The sequence below is a fragment of the Acinonyx jubatus genome, chromosome A1, assembly GCF_027475565.1.
Source record: "Acinonyx jubatus isolate Ajub_Pintada_27869175 chromosome A1, VMU_Ajub_asm_v1.0, whole genome shotgun sequence".
NCBI classification, from domain to species: Eukaryota; Metazoa; Chordata; class Mammalia; order Carnivora; family Felidae; genus Acinonyx; species Acinonyx jubatus.
In genome coordinates, this window is record NC_069380.1 from 142,362,456 (window position 1) to 142,389,980 (window position 27,525).

General features: G+C 37.8%; 1 protein-coding gene across 4 annotated transcripts in view; it reads left to right on the forward strand.

The window, feature by feature from the left end:
• Positions 1-4,278: 4,278 nt before the first annotated feature.
• ZFYVE16 (zinc finger FYVE-type containing 16) overlaps positions 4,279-27,525 on the forward strand; it is a 52,432-nt gene continuing 29,185 nt past the window's right edge. Inside the window, exons 1-6 of one of the 4 annotated variants that reach the window (XM_027039222.2) lie at positions 4,918-5,076; positions 8,777-8,905; positions 17,762-17,869; positions 19,121-21,366; positions 22,981-23,077; positions 25,917-26,078. In XM_027039222.2, the coding sequence (XP_026895023.1) occupies positions 17,800-17,869; positions 19,121-21,366; positions 22,981-23,077; positions 25,917-26,078 (2,575 nt within the window). In that variant the 5' untranslated portion in view covers positions 4,918-5,076; positions 8,777-8,905; positions 17,762-17,799. Of the gene's footprint in view, positions 4,689-4,912; positions 5,077-8,776; positions 8,906-17,761; positions 17,870-19,120; positions 21,367-22,980; positions 23,089-25,916; positions 26,079-27,525 lie in introns of those variants that run through there. The other 3 variants (XM_015069087.3, XM_015069086.3, XM_053224359.1) reach the window with 3 other exon arrangements.

Sequence of the window (27,525 nt, forward strand, 5' to 3'; positions counted from 1 at the left end):
GAACTGGTGTGGTATCATACATACACATATACATACATATACATATATTTAACTTACATATATTAACCCCCCTCCCCCCACCATTAGTCTCCTTTAGAGGATACAAGGGAGGCAACTCATTTTTCTGAAAACAGTAAAGTAAAAGGTCAAATATTTAACTTTCCTTTCTATATGAACTATATTCTGGGAAAACTAAATAGCTGTTGAGGGAATTTTTATCTATTGGAATTTAGTTCCAATAATGAATAAAAAAGAAAAAATAGGATGTCACCATTTTGCAAACCCAAATGAAAGAGTGAATCCAAGTGGTGACTATCAATGGTTGCTAACATCATGGAAAGAGGCCAATAAGATATTATGTATCTGTTGAAAGTATATAAAACCACTTATGGGACGGCATTGGGAAAAAATTAAACCTGTACCAAACCAAACTTCCAGATGTAGCTATGAGCTTACAAGAAACACACAGGCAAGAGGAATATGTTAAAAGACACTGTGGGGAAAGACAAAGTCCAAATCCTGATAATTCCACAGGCCAAAAGACATGGTTTTTTTCAAAAAATAAGGTGCAAGGAACAAAAAAGAGAGAACATTATTAGAAATCAATGTCAAAATGTTGACTTTAATTGGATTTTGATTCACACAATTTAAAAATTATAAAATTTATGAAATAATTAGAAATATGAACACCAGTGCCTAAATATTTGGCATTATTAGAGAATTATTGTTAAATCCTCAGGTGTGAAAATAATATTATTATGTTTTCACAAAGAGCAATTTTATTGTAGAAATACATATTGAAATATTTATGGATGAAATGATATGACATATTATATATGCTTCAAAATAATATGCATGGGTAAAAGTATACCTGAAACAAGTTTGTCCACATTGAAGTTAGATGGTGGTATTGGATATGAGGGAATTCATTACATTATTATTTCTACTTTGTAAAGTACTGATCTTTTAAATACACAGGCAGAAAAATTTAGAGATGAAAAGATATGATAAATGAGTTTGCCTCCAAATTATCCAGCTGTGGGGGGAAGGGTAGGGTGGGTGAATGTACATCTTACGAAATAAGATGTGACCATGAGTTGTTGATACTGAAGCTGAGAGGGTTATTGTACTATTCTACTTTTACATGTGATTGACATTTTCCATAATAAAAAAAATTAAAAGCAAAAAAAAATTCAGTTACTCTGAGAAGCAATAGAGGTAAGTATTCATTTACAATGAAATGTATTTACCTGGCATACCATAATAATTATGAGTACTGACTAATTCAGGTGTGAAGGAAAAACACTTTAGGAAGCAATGCTGCCACAGATATGCTCACCGAGGCACGCAGTATATCATTCAGAATAGCCACCTCCAAATGTGAGGCTTAAGCAAAGTTTATTTACCATGTCAGGCTAAGCTATGCTGCAATAACAAATCACCCCCAAAATCTCAGTGGTGTATAACTAAAAGTCTATTTCTTACTCTAGAAGTGTTCTGTTCACTGGAATCTCTCAAGCACTCAGACTGATAGAGTAGCCACAGTATCAGGTCTTGCCTGTTGCTGTGTCCGAGGGACAGCAGGCTCTGGAATATCTTACATTGGTGAGTAAAAAAAATCCAGTGTGCAAAGACACGTGTTACTTCTCATAGTTCACTTGTCTGAACCAGTCACACGGCCCTATTCAACCACAAGGGGGCCCGGAAGTACATTGCCATCGTATGGCCAGAAGAGAGAATTGGAATTATTTGGCAAAGAATTCTGACTTCCTTGCTAAGAGCACCTGCTCATTGTGTTGAAGCTGTATCATATGAGCCCTCCAAATAACTGTACCTTGTTGCCACCCCTAAGACAGTCTCCAGACAGAAGTGCTTATCCATCCTTTTGGGTTATTTCACTGTTAATGACCATAGTCATGGAATATATTGTATGCAGTATGCAATGTATTGATTGCATAAGGACTGTAAAGTAACTGGTTGACTCAATTATGAATTTAGCAATACTTCTTAAAAGTGTTCTATTTTCCTTTTGGATTATTAAAGCAATACATTCTTATTGTAAAACACTTAGAAAACATAAAAAACTAGAAAGAGGGAAATCACCCATAATTTCACCTTCCAAAGATAATCACAGTTAATATTTTAGTGGATTTCCTTCCAAACTTTTTCTGTGCATTTTAAAAATTAGTTCTCATGGTCACCAAAACTATAGCCATTTCTTCATTAGTGGCATTGCTTCAGGTAGCTGATCTAAGTGGCCCTAAAGTAGATAATTTAAAACAAAAGTAGCTCTTTTCCTTGTAACATGGGTGTTCTAACATGGTTAGATAGCATTAAATACTAATGATTAACAGTTCCATGTCACTTTCTGTGTTTGGGAGCAATGAAATCCTAGCTCTAAAATTGCTTGTTAGTATAACACCAGCCATGAAACAAATGAATAATTGTAATTGTTATCTTCATTTGCTTCTGGTATTTTCTCCACCCAGACTACTAATGAAAAGGGAACAGCTTTGCAAGTTCATGTTACTGTGGAATTTAAGCCTCTTAAGATAATCAAGATTCTGACAACCTTCAAAATAATGAAAATTGTTTATGGTCCAAGTAAGAACTAGTTCAAGTCTAAAGAATAAGTTGGCCACATATGTTACAATTGGGACGATTTCCTCAAGTCATAACTATTTAGTAATAAATTGGGATCTTTAGAGGTTAAATAATACATGGGAGTTTTTCAATAATTATTACTCAAACTTTGCAAAGTCTCTTTTTCACTAATATTTTATTTGACATTGCATTCAATGTGCAGATTTCTTCTTCATTTCTATCAGCAAAGGAAATCATAGGAAATTTAATTGACAGGCTCCACAAACATCTTGTTATTTTATGATATTGCAGCAACCTCTCAACTATTAATGTTTGTAAGTAAAAGAATGACACAGTGGATTGTGAACTTCTTAGGGCAAATTTCATGAATTCCCCATCTTTGTAATCCTTACAACTGCAAACCAAGTATAACGAACCACACAGAGGAAATGCCCATAAACAAATAAATGTGATACAAAGTACAATTGCATTTGTATGAGAAAGGTATTCCGGTTTGGGGAGCTTTTTCACTTTCCTTATTGTTATTTCATATAAATGTTTGTATTCTGGAGTATCTCCTTATAATTTCCAGAAAGGAGATTATTAATTTAGGTCATGTGAAAATTTCTTGTTATGATTTGACAAATAACTTTCCAAAATCTTTGTCCTAATTTAGATCCCCAACAGGATGAGTATTCATTTCACTCTACCCTCACCAATGGAGTTAATTCTCATTTTAAACAAATTGGCTAATTAGATCCACTGGAAATAATATCTCATTTGTCTTCATTTCATTATTAATGAGTTTGAATATTAGTAAAACATGTACTAGGCACTTATGAATTTATTTTGTGAATTGGCCATTCATGTATACAGTTTTCCTATTTATCTGTAAGGTCTTAGTGTTTCTATTTCTATTCTTTGTCCTCACACTATATAGATATAGATATAGATATAGATAGATATATAGATATAGATATGCTATACTATATGAATATTTCTATATAAATATTTCTATCCCAAACACTTGTATCCACGAGTCTCTGCTATTAGATGGTGGTTCCATAGGGCAATGACCCTTTTATCTGTAAACAACATTTAACGCATAGTAGAGATATATGCATACAGTACTTTGTAGAACTACTTAGGATTGAGATAATGTAAGCAAAGCATTTAATGCAACGTTTGTCACATGGTTGATGCTCAATAAATTATCAAAATTATCAAGTATCAAAAAAAGTTTTACTGTTGGACTAAAACAACACAATTTCATTTCAGGTTTAGTAAAATCAGACAAAGAAAATAGAGATTTAGTACTTTTGAAAGAGCACAACCTATTGTTTGTTGCAAACTGCAGATTTAGAATTTGAACCGATTCTCAAATCTTTCACCATAAATCACATCTGATTGAAATACCCCTAACGTACTACATACAACTCTTGAAATTTTTGAAAGACCAGTATGAATTACCGGTAAAACTTTATGGCAACAGATGGGATTCTTCTCCCCATACCCACGATCGCCTTTTCCCTTACTTAAATTTATGGGAAACTTGTGGTAAAAATAGTAAAGCTTAACAAGCACAAACATACATCACATGAGGAGCATTTATTTCTCCAGTTGGTTAGCTTTTGTTCTTAGACGCGGGGAGGCAGCTGTTCTCGTGGTCACTGTTAGAAAAGCAGAACTAAAGCAATGAGAGGGAAGGCCAGCAGCCTTGGGAGCAGGCAGTCAGCTGGAGGGCTTGAAGCTGGGGGATAGGTGGGAGCTTTTCTGTTGCCGCCGAGAGAAAAACGGGGGTGGACAACACCAGCGTTAAGTAACAAGGTTTTCCGGGAGGACAGCGTAGCGGGGAGCAGGACTGGTTCGCTGCCTGGCAGGCGGGCGTGTCCAGTACAGGCCGTTGCGCCGCGCCGGCTCCGCTGAGGCTGTAGGGTGGGGGCGGGGGAAGCTGCGTATAGGTCAACCAAGGGCAAAGGAAGCCGGACACTGACGCAGGTGGCCTCCCGATTCCGGCTCCCAGGCGTCTAGGGGGAAACTCAGTCCCCGTTTAATGCCGGTCTTCAAGCTGCCGCATCACCGCGCAACCTTCTCAGGCACTTCCGGTAAGAATCCCGGCACCCTCGGCTCAGACCCCGCAGAGCCTCGCGCAGGCGCCTCGGGACCTGGCGGAGGCCGCGGACTCGGAGGGAGGGAGTGTGTATGTATGTGTGTGTGTGTGTGTGTGTGCGCGCGCGCGCGGACTCGGAGGAAGGGAGTGTGTGCGTGCGTGTGTGTGTGCGTGCGTGTGTGTGTGTCGACGGAAAACCTCTTCTGCGCCTGCGCTGTCTGCTCCTCCCCGCCCACCCCCCTCCCCCCCCCAAACAGGTCCGGGGGAAAACAAACCCTGAGCCGACGTAGCTCACCCCCGGGACTCCCGGCCGGGGTCGCTCTTCACTCCTCTGCGCCTCGTCGCATCGAGTCTTCAGAGAGCTCCTCAGGGTTGTGGGGGAGGTAAGAGCCCCCCAGTAACTGGCCTCTTGGCCCTCACCTCACCCCTGCTGCACTCGCGGAGGGGGCGGGGTGGCCGCTGGATCGGCCGATCTGAGTGCCGGGTCTGGCCCTCCTTTTCCTCCAAGGGTCGAGTCTAGGCCCCCGGCTTGTTCTCTTTCCGAGCTCCTTGAGTTGGCCAGGGAATCACGACCCTCAAACCTCGTGTCCCTTCGGTAGAGCCTGGCCGGCTGGACCAGGCAGGGAGGGCAATCTCGGCGGCTTTTTGCCGGGTCCCACCCACCCGGGCCGTCCGGAGTGCTCGGAGCTGCGGTGGGAGCGGCCCGGGGGGCCGCGGCGGGGGCTGGGAGAAGTGCCCCCGGAGCTGCCTGGCCCACCATGGGAGGGGCTGTGCCTGCTAGAGGGGATTGTGGTTCCCGCGGAGAGGTAGCCTGTGCACTAGGAGGACTCCAGCAGAAGATCTGTCATCGCCGCCTGTGCTCTTTCGCAAACCCCATTCTCGCACCGATGCATTTTCTCATCATTTTAGATCTGAAGGATGCGGTAGTGTTCCTTTCCTCTACCTTTTCTTTGGTACCCCTGAAAAATCCTAAAAGATGGCCTAACTTTGAAACTATTAACTTACTTGTTCTACCGTGATTACAAATTATTCCAGACTGAGTGTACTTACTAGCTTGACTTGTGTGGAAACCATCCCATATATTTGATAAATTCATCTTTTTCATTTATAACAAAATAAGGCAATTTGTTGGTTGAATTAGGTTCCTTAATTTATTAGAACTTGTTCCTTCTGAATTGGCAAGAGTGCAATGGTTTGATCCAGTAAAACTGTAAATTTTCACCCACTTTCTCCCCTTTTTTTCTCCCATGGATGTTAAACTGCACATTTAGTGTCACAAAAAATCTTAAGGATAATAAAGATAAGAAAAAATAAGCCATAATTCAGCCATTTAAAGTGAATCAACCGCAGTTAATATTTTGACTTTTAATCTCCCAGGGTTTTTTCTCATGGCAGTTTCTTAATTAAGATGATGAGATGTTATATACAGTTGGATTGCCTGCTTTTTTTTGCTTAAAATTTTTAAAGTATTTCCTCCAGTTTTTAAAAAGCTTCATGAGTATCTTTATGATGTTTGATTACACAAGTAATACATGAGTGAACTATCTTTTGGAATATTGCAGTTAAAGCTCAGTTCCCATTTAATTATCACCCAAATTGTAATATTGTTAGGTAATATGATGGTATCACAGTTTTTTTAACCCAGTGGGTTTCAGGATCCCTTTACAAACTTAAAGGTGACTGAGGACTAAAAGATTTTTTGTTCTTTAATGCAGTATTTTGCTATTTTAGAAATTAAAATTCAGAAAATATTTAAAAATTGTGCATTAAAAACCCTTTATATATTGAATTAAAGAGTATTTTTGAAAAATACATTTTTCTTAAAAAATGTAGTGGGAAGGGTGGCATTGTTTTATATTTTTGTAGATCACTAATGTCTGGCTTTATAGAAGACAGATGGATTCTCAGATTTGCTTGTCTCTTCACTCTTACGTGCTATCTTGTACACTAAAGCATATTAAGAAAGTCCAGACTTGCATAGATAGGTGTTTGGAAAAGGAAGGACCTCACAGATCCCCTGAAAAGTTCTAGAGTTTTCCAGGGGTCCTTAGACCAGTTTGAGAAAGGTGATTTGACTATTCTTATGTTGATGAGCTGTTAGGTTCTTTGAAATTTTGCACTATTACAAACATTGCAGCATTCAAATTTCTTTGTGATGTGTTCCTGCACACAAGTGCTAATGTTTTTCTAGAAGTAGAATTACTTTTGATGCCTGCATAATTTTCTAATGTTGGTGTTTAGATGGTTTCAATTAATGATTTGGTAGAATATCTTTGCATATTTTCAGTTGCTTTGGATTATTTTAAATTTTTAAAAAGAATTGTTACATCAATTCTTAGGAAATTTTATTTGTTAATTGTTAGGAAACTTTTTGAGGCTATTGATACATATTATCACATTGTTTTTCTGAGAGGGTATTCTGGTTTACTTCTTGTCATCGGTATTGGAGATGCTTGTTTTGTCACACCCTTACCAACACTTTTATCATTATTATTATTTTAATAAGTTTTTTAAGTTTATTTTTTTTAGAGAGAGAGAGAGGGTGTGAGCAAGCATGGTGGAAGGGCAGAGAGAGAGAGAGAGAGAAAGGGAGAGGAAGAATCCCAAGCAAGCTCTGCACCATTAGCACAGAGCCTGACACAGAGCTGAGACTCACGAACTGCAAGAGCATGACCTAAGCTGAAATCAAGAGTGGGATGCTTAACCAACTGAACCACACAGGCACCCCCGATCCCTTATATTATTAAAAGAAATTATGAGGCTCTGGATCTTAGGGTCGTGAGTTGGAGCCTCATGTTGGGTGTAGAGATCACTAAGAAAAAATTGTGTTCTGATTTAGTAGGCAACAAATGATATATGTTATAATTCAGATTATTTTGATAGTACAGATTGTGCTTTGAATATTTTTTCATAATCTTACTAGGTCATATTATTTGCTCATTTATAATCCAGTGTCAATGTGTTGTTTTCTAAAGGGTTTTTTAAAAAGTTTATTTATTTATTTTGAGAGAGAGAGCTGGGGAGGAGCAGAAAGAGAGGGAGAGAGAATCCCAAGCAGGCTCTGCACTGTCAGTGTGAGCCTGACCAGGGACTTGAACCCATGAACCTTGATATCATGATCTGAGCCAAAATCAAGAGTTGATGCTCAACTGATAGAGCCACCACATGCCCCCTAAAAGATTTTTAGAAATATATTTATTTATTTTTTCAGAGAGCGCAAGTGGGGGAGGGGCAGAGAGCAAGGGACAGAGGATCTGAAGCAGGCTCTGCTCTGACAGGCTGATAGCACCAAGCCCCATGTGGGGCTCCCAGCTCACAAACTGTGTGTGAGATAATGACCTAAGCTGAAGTTGGACCCTCAACTGACTGAACCACCCAGGTGCCCCGCCCCCTACCAGATTTTTATTATCTTTTTCTTTTTTAATTTTTAAAAATGTTTATTTAGTTTTGAGAGAGAGAGCACGAACAGGGAAGGGGCAGAGAGAGAGGAAGACACAGAAACCGAAGCAGGCTCCAGGGCACAGAGCCGGATGCAGGGCTTGACCTCATGAACTGCAAGATCATGACCTGAGCTGAAGTTGGATACTTAACTAACTGAACTACCCAGGCACCCCTTAATTATCTATTTTATATTGTAAGGATATGCACTATAAGTTTCTAGGAAAGGAAGAAAATTATCTTTTTTGTTATTTACAAAAGTAGTACATTTTTGTAAACAAAAAGTAAAATACAGATATGTATTATGCATTATTTATAGAATTACATAATGTAGATGTGAAAGGCATGCATTATCACAGATACCATTATTACCAGTTTGGTATTTGCCTTTCTATATTTTTTTCCTGTGCCTTTGCTAATACTTTTTTTTTTTTTTTAACAACTTACTTGTAAAAATGCATTTGTACTGTACATGACATTTTGCTATTTGATTTTTAGTCATTTAGTACTCTATACTGGATATTTTCCTATCAAAGTGCATATAACTCTGGGCAAAGTTTTATCCAGAGTGGCTTTAGAAACACTAATTGTGATCTGTAGTTATCTGATGTCAGGCTCCTGTCCTCTTCTATATTCTCTTCCTAGGTGATCTCATCCATTAACAGTTATGTGCTGCCAGTTCCCAAATCTTTTATCTATCTCAGACTTCTCTCCTGCATTCCAGATCCTTATATTCAACTGCCTATTGGACATCTCCCCCAGGATGTTCTCAAGGTACTTCAAACAACAGTCCAAACGTGAACTTATTTTTTCCCTTAGTCCTGCTCTTCTTTGTATTGCCTGTCATAGTCAATGGTACCACTGTCTGCTCAGTCACCCATGATGGAAACCTGGCAGTAATCCTAGCTTTCTCCCTTGTTTCACTCTCCAGAATTTCCCATTCTTTAGTCACTTTTCTATTGATCCCTTTTCCATCTGCTCCGCATTATGTCAGTTCAGGCCCTCATCATGTCTCATCTTAACCAGTTAGGAGTCTCCTTACTATTGGTTTTGTTGGTTTTCTGATTAATTTTCCATGTTGTTGCCAATTTTTTTTAAATCTTGAAGAGATTTTTAAAAACCATTTTTGTAAAGGAAATATTGTAAATATTTTATTGTAAATCTGGGAGTATATAAATGGTCAGGTAAGTAAAGATATTACCTAAAACAGGGGCACCTGGGTGGCTCAGTTGGTTAAGCGTCCGACTTCAGCTCAGGTCATGATCTCACGGTCTGTGAGTTCGAGCCCCACGTCGGGCTCTATGCTGACAGCTCAGAGCCTGGAGCCTGCTTCTGATTCTGTGTTTGCCTCTCTCTCTGACCCTCCCCCATTCATGCTCTGTCTCTATCTGTCTCAAAAATAAATAAACATTAAAAAAAATTTTTTAAAAAAAGATACTACCTAAAACAGGGTGCTGTATGTACACACAAATAAACTTCTTTAGAATAGGGAGTATATCTTATATTCCATTTGTGTCTTTTACTGTACATCATAGATTTTTGGCACAGTAAGTACATCTTAGTTGATTGAAATGGGAATTATGTGCAGCTTCAAATGTCATGTTAAAAGGTTTCATTTACGTGGGGCGCCTGGGTGGCTCAGTCGGTTAAGCGGACGACTTCGGCTCAGGTCATGGTCTCGCGGTCTGTGAGCTCAAGCCCTGCGTCGGGCTCTGTGCTGACAGCGCAGAGCCTGGAGCCTGTTTCGGATTCTGTGTCTCCCTCTCTCTGACCCTCCCCCGTTCATGCTCTGTCTCTCTCTGTCTCAGAAATAAGTAAACGTTAAAAAAAAAAAAAAGGTTTCATGTACAGTATTTGCATTATATCTTTTATAAATTATTGGATTCTATTATTATTTAATTATCTTTCCTTTTTTGCACCTTTGTAGGCACCTCAAATGACATAATGCTTAGTAGTACACTGGTATACATAGAGATACTCTGTATACATTTAATGAATTCCATAATTTTTTAGAAAAATGCTGGTTTTTTTCCTAATGAGAGACTATTTCTAGGCCTTCTAGTTCCTGTGCTTTAGTTTTTTAATATTTCTATATTCAGAATTCCTTCACTACTTAAAAAAATTTTTTTTAATGTTTATTTACTTTTGAGAGAGAGAGAGAGAGAGAGAGAGAGAGACTGAGGTGTGAGTGGGGGAGGGGCAGAGAGAGGGAGACCCAGAATCTGAAGCAGACTTCAGGCCCTGAACTGTCAGCACAGAGCCCAGTGAGGGGTTTGAACTCATGGACTGAGATCATGACCTGAGCTGAAGTCGGATGCTCAACTGACTCAGCCAACCAGGCACCGCCCCCCCCCCCCCCGCCAAATTTTTTTTTAATGTTTATTTTTGAGGGGGAGAGAGAGAGTGGGAGGCAGGGGTAGAGAGAGAGAGAGACAGAGAATCTGAAACAGACTCCAGGCTATGATCTCTCAGCACAGAGCCTGATGTGGGGCTCGAACTCACAAATGGTGAGATCATGACCTGAGCTGAAGTCCGATGCTTAACCAACTGAGCCACCCAAGCGCTCCTTAAATTTTTTTTTTAATGTTTGTTTATTTTTGAGAGAGAGAGAGACAGAGCATGAGTGGGGAGGGGCAGAGAGAGGGAGACACAATCTGGAGCAGGCTCCAGGCTCCGAGCTGTCAGCACAGAGCCCGACTTGGGGCTCGAACCCACACACCATGAGATCATGACCTGAGCTGAAGTTAGACACTTAACTGACTGAGCCACCAAGGCACCCGATCACCTGACCTTCTAAATAATTTTTAAAAATTTGGAAATACTGAGGTTTATTCTTTGTGTCATAAAGTTCTGTAGATACTGACAAATGCTTAATGTCTTATATTCACCACTATAGTATCATATAAAATAGTTTCACCACCCTAAAAAATCCACAGTGCTTTACTTTCAAGTTCCACTGCCCCCCACCCAAACTACTAGCAATCAGTGATGTGTTTATTCTCTTTGTAGTTTTACCTTTTCCAAAATGTCAATTAGAATCATACAGTATGTAGACTTTTTAAGACTGTCTTCTTTCACATACAGTACATATTTAAGGTACGTCCCATGTCTTTTTGTGGCTTGTTAGCTTATTTCTTTGTATCATTGAATACTATTCCATTGCATGGATGTATCACAGTTTATTTATCTGTTCATTTACTGAAGGTCATTTTGGATGTTTCCAAATTTTGTCAGTTGTAAAAGAAGTTGTTATAAATTTCACATCTAAATTCTTGTGTGGACATAAATCTTTAAGTCAATTGGGTAAAATACCTAATAGTATGATTGCTGGATCATATGGTAAGACTATGTTTAGTTTTATAAGAGGCAAACTATTTTTCAGAGTGGCTGTACCATTTTGTATTCCCATCAGGAATAAATGAGAGTTCCTGCTGAATAGCATCCTTGCAGCATTTGGTATTGTCGGTTTTTTGGATTTTAGCCATTGTAATTGATGTAAAATGGTATCTCATTGTTTTAATCTGTAGTCCCTAAAAACAAATGACATTGAGCATTTTATCATATATTTATTTGCTAACTGTGTGTCTTCTTTGGTGAGGTGTCTCTTTGTGAACTTTTGCCCATTTAATTGGATTGTTGGTTTCCTAATTATTTAATTTTAGGAGTTTTTTGGAGATTTAGATGCAAGTCCTTTATCAGATATGTGTTTTGCAAATGTTATCTCCCAGGATATGGCTTGTCCTCTTATTCTCTTAAGTGTCTTTTTCAGAGCATATGTTTTTTTAATTTTAAAGTCTAACTTCATCAATTTTTTTAATGGATCATTCTGTTGTTATGATCATAATTAAACTCATAACCAATCCCAAGGTTATATTTTTCTGTAATGTTTTCTTCAAGAAATATTATATTTTACATTTAGTTCTTTATCCTTTTTAAGTACGTTCCTGTGTAAGGTGTAAGGTCCATATCTAGGTTCGTATTTTTGGCATGGGATGTCCCATTTTTGGGATGTCCAGTTTTCTCAGCACCACTTGTTGAAAAGACAGCCTTTCTCCTTTGAATTGCCTTTGCGCCTCTGTCAAAGATAATTTGACTGTATTTATTTGTGTGGGTCTATTTCTAGGATCTCTATTTTTATTTTTTATTTTTTTATTATTGTTTTTAATGTTTATTTATTTTTGAGACAGATGGAAACAAAGCGTGAGCAGGGGAGGGGCAGAGAGAGAGGGAGACACAGAATCTGAAACAGGCTCCAGGCTCTGGGCTGTCAGCACAGAACCCGATGTGGGGCTCAAGCCCATGAACCATGAGATCATGACCTGAGCTGAAGTCAGATGCTCAACCGACTGAGCCACCCAGGAGCTTCGCAGGCTCTCTATTCTTTTGCACTGGTTTATGTGTCTTTTTTTTTTTTTTTTGCCAGTACTACATTGCTTTGATTATTATAGCTTTATGAGTCTTAAAATTAGAGTGAGTTGTCCAAATTTGTTCTTCTTTTTCAGCGTTATGTTGGCTATTCTAGGTTCTCTTCCTTTCTGTATACACTTTAGAATTCTGAGTTTCCTGAGTCCTACAAAAAAGCTTGCTGGGATCTTGATTGGGATTGCATTGAATCCAGAGATCAAGTTGAGAGGAACTGACATCTTAACAATATGGAGTGTACCTATCCTTGAACGTGGAATATATCTTCATTTAATTAGGTCTTCTTTGATTTTTTTCATTCGTATTTTGTAGTTTTCCACATATGGGTCCAGTACGTATTTTGTTAAATTTATACCTAAGTATTTACTCTTTTGATGTGCTATCATAAATGGTATTTTTTAAAATTCCAAATTCCAGTTGTTCCTTGCTCATGTATAGGAATGCATTTGATTTTTGTATATTAACCCTGTATCCAACATCCTTGCTATATTCACTACTCTATTTTGGGGGGGCCAGTTTTTGGGGATTTTCTACATTGAAAATCATGTCATTACAAATAAAGACAGTTGTAGTTCTTCCTTTCCAAATGGTGTATCTTTTATTTCCTTTCTTACTGCAGTTTCAGTACTGTGTTGAATAGGAGTTGTGAAAGAAGATATCCTTTCCTTGATCCCAATCTTTGATTGGAAAGCATCCAGTTTCTCATCATAATGTATATAATATTAGCTGTAGGCATTTTGTAGCTATTCTTCATCAAATTGAAGAAGTTTCTCTCTGCTCATAACTTGCTGAGGGTTTTTATCATAAGTAAGTGTTGAGTTTTGTCAAATGCGTTTTTTTTTTTTTGCATCCATTGATATGATTATATGATAATTCTTTAATCTGTTAATGTGATATTTTCAGAGGTTGAACCAGCCTTGCATACCTGGATAAATTTCACTTGGTTGTTGTGTTAATTTTTTTTATACATTGTTGGATTCTACTTGCTAATACTTTGTTGAGGATTTTTATGTCTGTGTTCATGAGCAATATTGGTGTGTAGTTTTCTTCTTGTAATGTCTGTATTTGGTTTTGGTATTAGATTAATACTGGTCTAATACAGATGAATTAGGAAGGATTCCCTCTGCTTCCTTTTTTCTGAAAGAGATTGTGGAGAATTGGTATTATTTCTTCCTTAAATATTTGGTAAAATTCACCAATGAAGCCATCTGGATCTGGTGATTTGTGGAAGGTTACTAATTATTGATTCAGTTTCATTAATAGATACAGGGCTGTTTGGGTTATCTGTTTCTCTTTGTGTGAGGTTTGGTAGCTTGTGTCTTCCAAGGAAATGGTTTATTTCATCTAAATTATCAAGTTTGGAGGCATAGAGTTGTTCATATTTCCTCATTTTCCTTTAAGTTCATATTATCAGTAATTTTGTTCCCTCTTTCATTTCTGATATGGTAATTTGTGTTTCTCTCTCTTTTTTTTCTTTTTTCTTTTTTTAATTTGAGAGAGTAATCACATACTCTCTGTGTGAGCAGGGGAGAGGGGCAGAGGGAGAGAGAGAGAATTTTAAGCTGGCTCCATGCTCAGCATGAAGCCTGATGTAGGGCTCGATCCCATGACCCTGGGACCATGACCTGAGCCAAATCAAGAGTCGGATGCTCAAGTTACTGAGGCACCCAGGTGCTTTGCTTTTTTCTTGATTAGCCTAATTTATCAGTTTTACTGATTTTTTTTTTCAAAGAAAGGAGTTGTTGGTTTCAGTGATTTTTTTTTTTTTCCTATTTCTCTGTTGCTTTCCTGTTGCTTTTAATCTCATTGTTTTCTGTTCTAATCTTTGTTATCTTTGTTTCTACTTGTTTTGCTCTTCTTACTCTCCTTTTTCTAGTTTTCCAAGGTGGAAGCTTAGATGATTGATTTTTAGATCTTTTTTTAAACATATGCACTTAAGTTATAAATGCCTCTCTATGCACTGCTTTAATTGCATCCAACAAGCTTCACTTGAATTTTTAAGATTTTTGCCATCAATTTCATGATCGCTCCCTGCCCCCCCCAACATATGTTCCTTATTTATGGCTTCCTGTTCCTGTGTCATATATGCATTGCTGTTTTTTCTGAGAATATTAGTTTCTTTGAAGTTTTCTTCTGTTTCCTGCATTTTTCTCTTATTCCAAGTTCCTTTTGTTTGTTTTGGTGTGTATGTTTTTGTGTACTATTGTATATGTATGATATAACCACAATTTAAAAATGGAAAATGGGTTGACTGGGTGGCGCAGTTGGTTAAGCATCCGACTTTGGCCCAGGTGATGATCTCGTGGCTCATGCATTTGAGCCCCGTGTCAGGCTCTCTGCTGACAACTCGGAGCCTGGAGTGTGTTTCGGATTCTGTCTGCTCATCCCTTGCTCCCTCCCTCTCTCTCTCTTTCTCTGAAAAATAAAATAAAATATTAAAAAAATTTAAAAATGGAAATACAAGAAGTAATGTGCTGTGTTAAATTAGGATGACATGCCATTATTATTGAAAATTGTTCTGAAGTTTACCTGTTTCCAGAATAATTATTGCTCTTTTAAAAAAAATTTTTTTTAATGTTTTTATTTATTTTTGAGACAGAGAGAGACAGAGCATGAGCAGGGGAGTGGCAGAGAGAGAGGGAGACACAGAATCCGAAGCAGGCTCCAGGCTCTGAGCTGTCAGCACAGAGCCTGACGCAGGGCTCAAACCCATGGACTATGAGATCCTGACCTGAGCTGAAGTCGGATGCTTAACCGACTGAGTCACCCAGGCACCCCTAATTATTGTTCTTTTTTTTTTTTTAACGTTTATTTATTTTTGAGACAGAGAGAGACAGAGCATGAACAGGGGAGGGGCAGAGAGAGAGGGAGACACAGAATCTGAAACAGGCTCCAGGCTCTGAGCTGTCAGCACAGAGCCCGACGCGGGCTCGAACTCACGGACTGTGAGATCATGACCTGAGCCGAAGTCGGACGCTTAACCGACCAAGCCACCCAGGCGCCCCTCATTATTGTTCTTTTAAGGTGACCTTTTCTGAAGGGTCCTCTACCTTTGGAGTATAAAAGTTTAACTATAGAGTGGCCACCTGTGCATTTCTCTTTATTGAAATTGCTTGGTATAGGGGTTACCTGTATCTGTTGAGTTGTATTTTTCATCAATTCTAGAAAAATTCCTACCATTATCTTTTTAACCATCCTTGTTTCATGCTGTCTATCTTCCTTAGAGGTCTCCATTCTTATGATAGATGACTTCTGCCATCCATGTCTCTTACCCTGTCATATGTCCCTCTTGTCTTTCTGGGCTGCCTTTTAGGTGGTTTTTTCAGGTAGGTTTTCTAGTTCATTCATTTTTCTCTTAAGCTGTGTCTAAGCTTTTTAACTCATTTTTAAAGTGTCCTTATTTTTTTCTGGACCTCAAGTGTTCATTTCATGGCACTATCATAAATGGTTCTTGTAAAAAACTGTCTCATTTTTGTCTTTTATCCCTCATTTCCCACTCTTATTCTTCACCCCAGGGAACTGTTAAGATGTGCTTAATAATGTATATCTTTTTGTTATGTATTATTGCAAAATTTATATTGTTGATTATGTTTTACAAAAGTAGCAGTATGGAACAGATTGGAAATTTTTTTTAGAAAAGGTCATTTACCAAAGACAGTGTGAGGAATGTTGCTGTAGAGTGTTCCACCTTCTGGATTTAGTTGATTGCTTTGTTTTGATATCATCTAACTTGTCTCTCTATGCTTGGATTTCCTGTAAATACGTGGTTAGTTCTAAAAGCTTGATTAGATTGAGGTTCAGTTTTTTTGGGTAAGAATACATTATATGGGATACTGTATCTTCCACATGAGGCACATAATGTTTGGTTCTTCCACATTTATTTATTTTTTTAATGTTTATTTATTTTTGAGAAACAGAGACAGAGTGCGCGCAGGGGAGGGGCAGAGGGAGGGAGACACAGAATCTGAAACAGGCTCCAGGCTCTGAGCTGTCAGCATAGAGTCCAACGCGGGGCTCGAACTCACGAACTGCGAGATCATGACCTGAGCTGAAGTCAGACGCTTAACCGACTGAGCCACCCAGGCACTCCCTTCCATATTTATTGATAGTGAAATTGATCACTGGAAGTCAGATGTGTTTGCCTGTTCCCACCATTATAAAGTTCTCCAATCTTTCGTCTAACCCTTTAATTAACATCCATTGATAGCCATTGCCTAGTCTATTATTTGCATTAAGGATTGCCAAGAGATGATTTAAAAAATTTTAATATACATCTGCATTTATTACCTGAGATTCTTACCTAAAGAACTTTCCCTCAGCAACTACTTAAAGTACATTTTGTTAATAGAGGGAAGGATAAGTTATTGGCTCTTTTCCCTTAATGTATCACCTTTCAGAGCAATGGGTTTATGCCCTGGCAACCCTCTAATGAGTGGTGGTATTTGTTTTTGTTTTTAGTATCATTAAGATCTCTTTGTTTTTTATCTATTTGATTTGTGTTCAGTCCTTTGCAGGCTTAGTTAATTTGATGTTTGGTTGTCCTATTTAAGACAGTAGGAACCCCTTCAACTAGGCTCCTGTGTCGTTTTGATTTTATCCCATTAGCCACTGATAGATTTCTTTAAGGTGTCTCCAGACTTATAGGGAGAAGTTCTTGACATAGATCAGAGGTTTATCTGCTTTATTCATAGAGCTAACTTTTAGTTTTTTTATATTTCTCTTAATATGTTCATTTTCTATTTCTTTAACTCCTGTTCTTAGCTTACTAATCTTCAGTCTCTCTCCTATTCTAACATAAGGATCTAAAGCTGTATTTGAAGTACTGCTTTTGCTGAATCCCATAAGTTTTTATATGCAGTATTTTTATTCGTAAGTGGTATATTTTATATTACCATATCATATATATTATTTGATATAAAGTTCTTATAACTGTTTTTAGCATTTACTTATGAATTCTTCTTTGATTATGTACCTTAAGTAACTCATGTCACTTAGATAAGTGTTTTAAAATTTACAATAGTATGTTATGTTGTTAGAGTTTTCTTGTCATTTTGTATATAGAGAGGCAATTGCTTCAACTAAATTGTAGATTCCTCAAAGGAATTTATTTGTGTCTATTTCTCGACTATGTTTCTTGGTATGCAGTAGATGGCATAATATTTATATGTTAGAGAATTAAATGAACTCCCATGACTTTTTATTTTCTAGGCATAGAGAATTAAATTCTGAATAAGTCTTTAAGTAGGATGGACAGTTATTTTAAAGCAGCAGTCAGTGACTTGGACAGACTCCTAGATGATTTTGAACAGAATCCAGGTGTGTTGGTTTTTAATTTTTGTTACTAATGGAATTTCTAAATGTCTGTGCATCAGTTATCTAAGATATAGAGTACTGTTAGCAAATTTGGTTTTAGTTCTGGTCACAAGGTTATATTCTGTAAGGAGTTCATGTTTTATTATAACATGTTAGTTTATTCTTATACAGAATAGAACCAATAGCCAGAAATAGAAGTAAGGAAGCTAGTTTTCTCTACAGATACAAATTTAACTAAAAGACCTTTAAAATCAACATATGAGCCAGCTGAAAGCAACTTGAAAACTTTACATGAATTGGTATTTCATTACTATGAGAGATAGTGTTTTACTCACTTTATTATTTTTTTATAATGATATTTATAAAGACCAACCCCATTTTTTTGAGTTTATTTGTTTGAGAGAGAGAGCACAAGTAGGGGAGGGACAGAGAGAGAGAGAGAGAGAAGGAACCCAGAGCAGGCTTTGCACTGTCAGTGTGGAGGCTGATGCAGGGTTTGAACACAAGAACCTTGAGATCATGACCTGAGCTGAGGTCAGACACTTAACTCACTGGGCCACTCAGGCACCCCTGTTTTACTCATTTTAGAATGAGGACTAGGAAACTGGAGAGAGAACCAAGAAGTTAAATTGTTTTTCAGCTCTTCCTCAGTCTGGTTTTTATAGTGCAGCTGAGTTATTTTGGGGTGTGTGTGTGTTTCTTTAAAGTTTACTTATTTCTTTTGAGAGAGAGCGTGCAAGTGTAGAGGGATGAGTGGGGGAGGGGCAGAGAGAAAGGAAGACACAGAATCCGAAGCAGGCTCCAGGTTCCGAGCCGTCAGCACAGAGCCTGATGTAGGGCTTGAACTCATGAACTGTGAGATCATGACCTAAGCTGAAGTCCAATGCTTAACTGACAGAGCCACTCAGTCGCCCCTATTTCAAATGCAACTTTTATCACATTGTGACATTTGCATTGAATAGTAAAAACTCCCAAGTAGTTTAAATAAAAATAATGGGGGGTGGAACGCCTGGCTGGCTCAATCAGAGCGTGTGACTCTTAATCTCAGGGTTTGAGCCCCACATTGGGTATAGAGACTACTCAAAAATAAAAAAAATCTTAAAAAAATTTTTTGGAGGTTGTTACCGTTTGTAAGAAAGTAGTCTACCTCTGGTCTAAATAGAAGTTCAGTTTAGAAGTCTTAGAAAATGTAACATCTTTGTGATAATTTTAATTTGGCTCTCCTGAATAACATTGTATCTGTCTTTTAATTAGATGAACAAGATTATCTCCGAGATGTGCAAAATGTATATGATTCTAACCACTGTTCAGTTTCTTCAGAGTTGGCTTCCTCCCTACTACCAAAGGATCAACAATGCATTAATTGTTGTGCCTCATCAGAAACATGCTATGAAACAAATCAGATTTCTCTGAACAAAACACTTGAGGGACTAACTTCTATACAAAATGAAAAAAATGTAACAGGACTTGATCTGCTTTCTTCTGTGGATGGTGGCACTTCAGATGAAATCCAGCCTCTGTATATGGGACGATGTAGTAAACCTGTCTGTGACCTGATAAGTGACATGGGTAATTTAGTTCATGTAACAAATAGTGAAGAAGATATTAAACAATTATTGCCAGATGATTTTAAGTCTAGTGCAGATTCTTTGATTGGATTGGATTTATCTTCAGTGTCAGAAACTCTTCATGCCTCTTCAACAGACCGTGATAATAATACTGTCAGAGAGGAACAGAATGATGTCCACTCTGAATTACAAAATAGAGAAATTAGTGGAGCTGAAGAATTGGGTATGAAAGTAGATACAACACCTTCAGATTCATGTAATTACAGCGGAAAAGAGAATTTAAAGGATAAAAAGATCTCTAATCAGTTAGAACCAGTTATTGATGGTTTTAACATGCCATCTGCTTTGACTCAACAAAGTTCTAAAATGTTTGATACCAAAGACAACCTACAACGCAAGAACCAGCCATGTGAATTACTAAAAGCTGATAGCTGTTTGGTGGAAGATGAAGTAGATGTGGCAGTCATAGCTGCCACAGAATGTTTAAAAGAAGGAGACTGCACAAGTGCTGTGCCCTGCAGTGTTCCAAAAAATGAAGATTTATACTTACATGACTCAAATTCAAAAGATGAAAATTTCAAATTACCTGACTTTTCCTTTCAGGAAGATAGGACTGCTGTATTTGTAAAACAATCTGCAAAAGAAGACTCAAGAAATATAGGTCTTAAAGATAATCAAGATACAATCCAAGATTCCTCTCCAGCTTTACAGGTTTCAGATGAAGAGATCTATTCCTCATTGACCTGTCTTCCAGTACCTGGGTCTTTGTGTGGATCATTAATTGAAACTAAAGCACATGGTGATTGTTTATCACAGAATGAACATAAAGATAACATACAAGACACAGTGACAGTCCATGAAGAAGTACAGAAGAGTGTTATTCTGGGTGGGGAACCGTTGAAGGAGACTGATCATTTGAAACAGGAAAAATGTGAAAATGTAATTGAAAAGGTGGGAGATAGAAAGGAAGAGTCCAACCAGATGGTAATCAGAGTTGAATCTTTGGATTACCCTGGTAACACAAATTCTTCTACAGCTACAGAATCTCAATTGGAGCTTTCTGGTGCTGATGCCCCAGAGTTTCCTGATGGTTGTGAAGGTCTCCCTTTTTTAAGCACTGATATCAATGGGCAAGACTTAGATTACTTTAATATTGATGAAGGTATGAAAAGTGGAACACTAATTAGTGATGCTGAACTTGATGCCTTTCTAACTGAACAGTATCTTCAGACTAGTAACATAAAAGCCTTTGAAGAAAATGTGAATGACTCAAAATCTGAAATGAATCAGATAGATGTGAAAGGCCTAGATGATGGAAATGTCAGTAATACATATTTCAATGCTGAAACAGGAGCTACTGGGGAAAGTCTTGGTATTAATATGATTTGTGAAACAGTTGATAAACAAAATACAACAGAAAATGGTGGCCTTTCTTTAGGGGAAAAAAGTACAATTGCAAATGAACAAGGGTTACCTAACAATAAATCTGAGATTATGAATGAATTATCAGTCTCTGATATTAATAGTCAGTCTGTTCATATTGGAGGGGCTAGACCTAAGCAGTTGTTTAGCATTCCATCAAGACCAGGGAGTTCAAAGGAACCAGGTAAACCAGATGTTCCAAATATCCCTGAAAGCGAACCCAGCACAACAAATACGATTGTTCCAACCACTTGTACTACTGATTCTACAGCTGATCCTCAGGTTAGCTTCAACTCTAATTACATTGATATAGAAAGTAATTTTGAAGGTGGATCCACTTTTATAACTGTGAGTCAAGAATCTCTACCTGTAAACACTTGCAAAGAAGGCCTGGTTTTGGGCCTAAAACAACCTACTTGGGTTCCTGATTCAGAAGCTCCAAACTGTATGAACTGCCAGGTCAAATTTACTTTTACGAAAAGGCGACACCACTGCCGAGCATGTGGGAAAGTAAGTTATAAAAATCTTTGTTTTTTATTCTTTTGAAACATTTATTTTTTTTAACATTTATTTATCTTGAGAGAGAGTGTGTGCACGTGTATGAGTGAGTGGGTGGAAGGGCAGAGAGAGAGGAGAGAGAGAAAATCCCAACCAGGCTCTGTGCTGACAGCACAGAGCCCGACTTGGGGCTCAATCCCACAAACTGGGAGATCATGACCTGAGTTAAAACCAAGAATCGGACACATAACGGACTGAGGTGCTCCTATTCTTTTGAGACATTTAAAATGAAATTTAATGTTATAAAACGGATTGATAGATGATTTAAAGTTTTAGTTTAAAATCACTATTTTTCACCTACGTGGAAATAAATAAAACACTTTCATTTTATAGATTGCTTGAGAATGAATAAATGTCACATTGTCATTAGTATTACATACTGGGAAATAAGGAATACTAATTACTAGTTTTTATGAAATCTAAAGAATATGTGTCTTTATCTCTCTAACATTTACACTTGAGATGTCCCAAATTCATTATATCCCCCTGGGTCCTTGAAGTCTTAATTTCAAGACCATTTTGCAGTTAGTGTTAGAGAGTCTATCTAGGGAAACACTGGGAGAAAGAAAAACAAATTGGTTGCCACAAGGTTCAGAATGCTGAAGCTGGCGTTGTTTGCATTCTGACTGCATTGACTATAAACTCTAAGGGTTTCCTATAGAAATAACATTTAATTCTTTCAATTTTTTTATTTATATTCATTTATTTTCATTTTATTTATTTTAAAGAGAAAGAGAGTGAGTAGGGGAGGGGGCAGAGGGAGAGAGAGAGAGAGAGAGAGAGAGAGAGAGAGAACCCCAAACAGCTCCATGCTCAGCACAGACCCCAATGTGACCTGAGCTGAAATCAAAAGTTGGATGCTCAACCGACTAAGCCACCCAGGCACCCCAACATTGCATTTTTTATTCAGCACTGATTTTCAGTATTGGGTTGGTCTCAGATCACCCCTCTTTTCTTTTAGACAAAAATGACATTCTACCTTTAAACGTTGTAAATAAAGGACCACAGAAAACTTTAAATTGTAAAGTTACTCATTAAAGAAAAATTTTGTTCCTTTCCAATGAACAGAATTGACTTAAAGGAATTCCCCTTGTGAGAGATACAATTTTATTTTTATTTTTTTATTATTTAAAAAAATTTCTTTTAAAGTTTTATTTATTTTTGAGAGAGAGTGAGAGAGCAAGAGCCGGGGAGGAGCAGAGAGAGAGAGAGAGAGAGAGAGAAAATCCAAAGCAGACTCTAGGCTCTGAGCTGTCAGCCCAGAGCCTGATGTGGGGCTCAAACTCATGAACCACAAGATCATGACATGAGCTGAATTCGATGCTTAACCAACTGAGCCACCTAGCCACTCCAGAGATATGATTTTAAGTTGCAGAAACCTCATTGAAGTAAAACAAATAAAAAATAATTATTTTAATAACTATGATTATGGTGATTAGAAAAATTATTTATATCATCAAAAAAATGGTGTTTGGTTAATTAGATTTTGGGCCTCCTCTCTCCCTGCCTCCTGTAGGTATAAACATGCTTGACACAAAACCAAATTCGATATTTTATTCTTTATAGGTCTTTTGTGGTGTCTGTTGTAATAGGAAGTGTAAACTGCAATATCTAGAAAAGGAAGCAAGAGTATGTGTAGTCTGCTTTGAGTCTATAAGTAAAGGTGAGTATTAACTTGACATATTTTCTTCCAGTAATTGAATATATCTTAAAAACAATTGGATTGTGACAAAGAAAAACTTCTTTATTTTCTTAAGGCGAGGACCTAGTGTTGACTTATCTGGCTTAGGTGGGCCATCCCACGGCTTGGTTTCTCTTCTTTTTGTTCTACTCTCACAATTAATACTACCAATCCGGAAAGGAAGCAGTTTCTGGAGTGGCAGTTCATTAACTTTTAACAGGTACCAAGTCCCTAAATGCTGCATTTCATCTGCCTATTTGTTTTGTCAACATCATTGTCATCCTTATCATCTTAATATAAACTTTTATAGAATAGTTACTGTTGAATAGTATTTAGTGTTACACACTAATAGCATAAGGCAAGATAATTGTTCCCACCCTTTGGAAAATTATAATCTAAGATGGGAATAAAAAATAAGGTAGTAATATTTATGATTTTATATATAAATTCATAGAACTGTCACAGTATTAGCACATTTTTGTCTCATATTTTTTTCCCTTCTCAATTTTAGAATTTTGTTTGTATGAATTTCCCATTGTTTCTGGCTCCCTAGCTTAGCTACCATTATCAGCAAGTCTTGGTAGTCTTATTTGTGTTCTCACAGTGTGTGTGTGTGTGTGTGTGTGTGTGTGTGTGTGTGTTGTATTGTGCTTTTTCCCTCAAATACACATTTGCTCTTTTGAGTACTTCTTGGCATTTTGAAAGATTTGTTGACAGTTTAATTCCCAGCAAATATGACTTGGGACTTTTCAATACCAGGCCTGTGCTTTTAGCTCAGGTACTGCTTCCCCTGTTAGCCAGGAGAATAAATACCTGATAATAATTTGTTTTTCTCTTTTGAATGAAGATAAAATTTTTCATCAGTTTTCCAAAAAGCTCTGATGGGAGTCTATTAGCCTGAGGTAAGCTACTTTACTCCCTGTTGTTGACCCTTGCTCTGGAAGATAACAGAGTGTGAACTTTTTATATTTCCATATTACCAACATTGTTTATGAAGAGGTTAGTTTAAGACTTTATAGTTGTTTTGTTTTTTTTCCCATGCTGTTTCAGTAGCCCCAGAAGACTGCTGTTGCTGGTGGCCAGACAGCCTGCTAGAATTCAGGAATAGAATGCAGGCTCCCACATAATTCTCTCTCCCTACTTGAAAAAAAATAAAATAGCCACTAATATTTGAAACATTATTTGAGTTGACATGTCAGAGTTTTAGGTGAACATTCAAACATTTTGACTGTAAGGTACCAGGAGAAAAGATGCAGTCATTAAAGAGACTCAGTAGGATTTTGGGATCATGCTTTGGTTTCTCAAGGAAAATATCTTGGAATGAATTTGGTTATTTAGTTATCTGTTTTATTTATTCTGTATGATGCCTTCTAGAATATATTCTCACAGTTCTATTTAACATTAATTTGTACACCACAAGAAAACAAACACAAGTTATTTTAAGATCAACTTTAGGGTTGAAGATGGTAGAAGTGACCATTTAAAATAATGTTATTAAATAAGATGAGAAAGATGGCTCAACAAGGGTTGTTAGATTCCATAAAGGATTAAGAAGAAAAGATAGTTTAAATAGAGATTATGGATAATGAGGAAGCTGTGCTGAGACTATGTAAGTTTCAAGGAAGCCCGCATGTGAGTGCCATTAGGTAGATTTGGGGCAAGTTGGACATTACTCAAAACTCAGAGTAAGATGTTTGGATTTTATTTGGTGAGGGGAAGCTGATTCATGAGAGTGCTGTCATTCAGTGGCCTTTGAGGAAGATGACTGTAGCAGTGGCAACATATCTAGCAGATTGGTTTGGAGAAATGCTGAAGGGAGAGCTCTCAGTGCCTGTTCTATGTTATTTGGATAAAAAATCATTCACCAACATTCAAGCAATATTTTGCATTTTGGAGCTCTAGCTGTGAAAGAATATATTTCCTGTTCTCATGGAACTTATGACCTCATGGAGCTTAGGAATGTGGGGAGAGATGGATAGTTAGGAAAGAGAATATCAGATGGCGATAATATCCTAAATGAAAATAAAAGATTATAAGAGGGAAGGATAGTACCGGATTGGTAACAATGAAAATAAAAGATTATAAGAGGGATGGATAGTACCGGATTGGTAATAAGAAGTAGTGTTTTTTAATGTTGGGCAGAATAAGGCTTTATGATATGACATGAGAACAGAGACTTAAAGTGAGAGAATAAAGCTGAGAATAAAGTGAATATTTGTGGAAGAACATTCCAGGCAGAGAGAATAAGAGCCAAGACTCTAAGCTAGGAGAGTGCTTATTTGACTTGTTGAAGAACAAGGAGGCCTGGTGGCTGGATCCTAATGAGCAAGTGGGAATTGTAGTGAGAGATGAGGTCAGAGAGCTCAGTGGGAAGACAGAGGAGGTAGGGATGTAGACTGTGTAGGATCTTGTGAGCCACTGTAACAACTGGGATTTTCACTCCGGTTGAGAACCAATTAAGGGATTTTAAACAGGAATGATGTGATAGGATTTATGTCTTAAAAGAATCACACTGAACTGTGTCAAAAACAGACTGTAGGGGTACAAGGACAAAAACCAAGACAGTCATATTAAATAGCAGTTATTTCCTTTAGTAGATATCAAACATATGCTAAATAGAATATTGAGACAATTGGTAACTTATAGTGAAGTAGGGTGCTGCCAGCTGGAGTAAGGTCATTGTCTTTGCCAAGTGCCACTTCTTTTTCTTGCTTAGCTATTGAGTTCTTTCTCCTCACAACTTGAAAAAATAGATAATTTATCATAATTTACCTTGAAGTTCAAAAATATTTTAATATTTTAATATTTTTCCCCTTTATAGCTCAGGCATTCGAAAGGATGATGAGTCCAACTGGTTCTAATCTTAAATCTAATCATTCTGATGAATGTGCCAACATCCAGCCTCTTCAGGAGAGTCAGACATCCAGTATACCTTCACCTACAACTTTACCGATCTCAGCCCTTAAACAACCAAGTGTTGAAGGTAATTAGAAGAAAATGCTGTGTCTTAGACTAAAGATAATTTTTAATGGAATTTTTCTAGTTTGATAGAGTCTAGCAAGGACTAGACTAGATATCAGAAGAAATTTAGTACAGGGAACTGGTAGGTATATGTGTTAGAAGGCTGAAAGAGCAAAAATGGCATGCTCAAGTGACTCAGCGATTGCTAACTGCAGGAAACAACCACTACCCATAGGGTTGGGGTAATGAACAGTGAAAGGCAGTATTCTAGAACTCAGGAGTACCAGGAGGTGTTTGGTTCTCAGAACTGGGATTCAGGGCTTGGGGTACTATGTGGCTGGTATTGTGATTTCTGGGGGAGCACCAAGTGGCAAATCCTGGAACCATCAAGGGCTCTCATACAATTGGTGTTCAGTTGAGCAAAGGAGTGATCCAGGCTTGATATTAGGAGTACTGAAAATTGCATGGCATGCCCGTGTATCTGGTGGTACTGCTGCTGTAAGGATCCTGGAAGGAATTGGAAACAGAATTCCTTCTCTTCCCACCTTCCAGTCTCCCACCAACACTATTGGCAGAACATGGTCAGAGCCAACCAGCAAGGGGGTCTGGGAGTTGCACTTTCCAGACTTTAGCCTGGCATCAAAGAGCACCTTATATAGAAGGGTGGGCTTGGGTGTGAGAGACAAGTAAGTAACTGGCACATCTCCCTTTCTTCAAAAATCTGTTTTTAAATGTATATTTTACTACAATAAAAATGTTTTTAAAACCTATTTAAAAATCTTTGGGTTCTCTGGTCTTTTTTTTACAGCTGTTGTAGTTTAGGGTCTTCAGTAAAGCCTGTGTACATTTTTTAAAAATGTTTATGAGAGAGAGAGAGAGAGAGAGAGTGGGGTAGGGGCAGAGAGAGAGAGACACACAGAATCCATAGCACCTCCAGGCTCTGAGCTGTCAGTACAGAGCCCAAAGCGGGGCTCAGACTCATGAACTGTGAGATCATGACCTGAGCCGAAGTTGGACGCTCAACGACTGAGCCACCCAGGTGACCCAGTCTGTGTACATTTTTAAACGTAAACTATTAGCCTCTAACTTGCTAGAAGATAAGTGTAAATGTCAGTTAAAGGCAGATTCAGATACTTCTGATAATTATTTTGGATTTCAGTTTATCTTTTTAATTTTAAGTATACTTTTTAAAAAAATTTTTTTAAATGTCTATTTATTTTGGAGAGAGAGAGAGAGAGAGACAGAGCATGAGGAGGGGAGGGACAGAGAGACAGAGGGAGATACAGAATCTGAAGCAGGCGCCAGGCTCTGAGCTGTCAGCACAGAGCCCAATGCAGGGCTTGAACTCACTATGAGATCATGACCTGAGCCGTTGGATGCTTAGTTGGAGGTTTGGATGCTTAGTTGGAGGTTTGGATGCTTAACTGACTGAGCCATCCAGGCGCCCCTCAGTTTATCTCTTAATACAG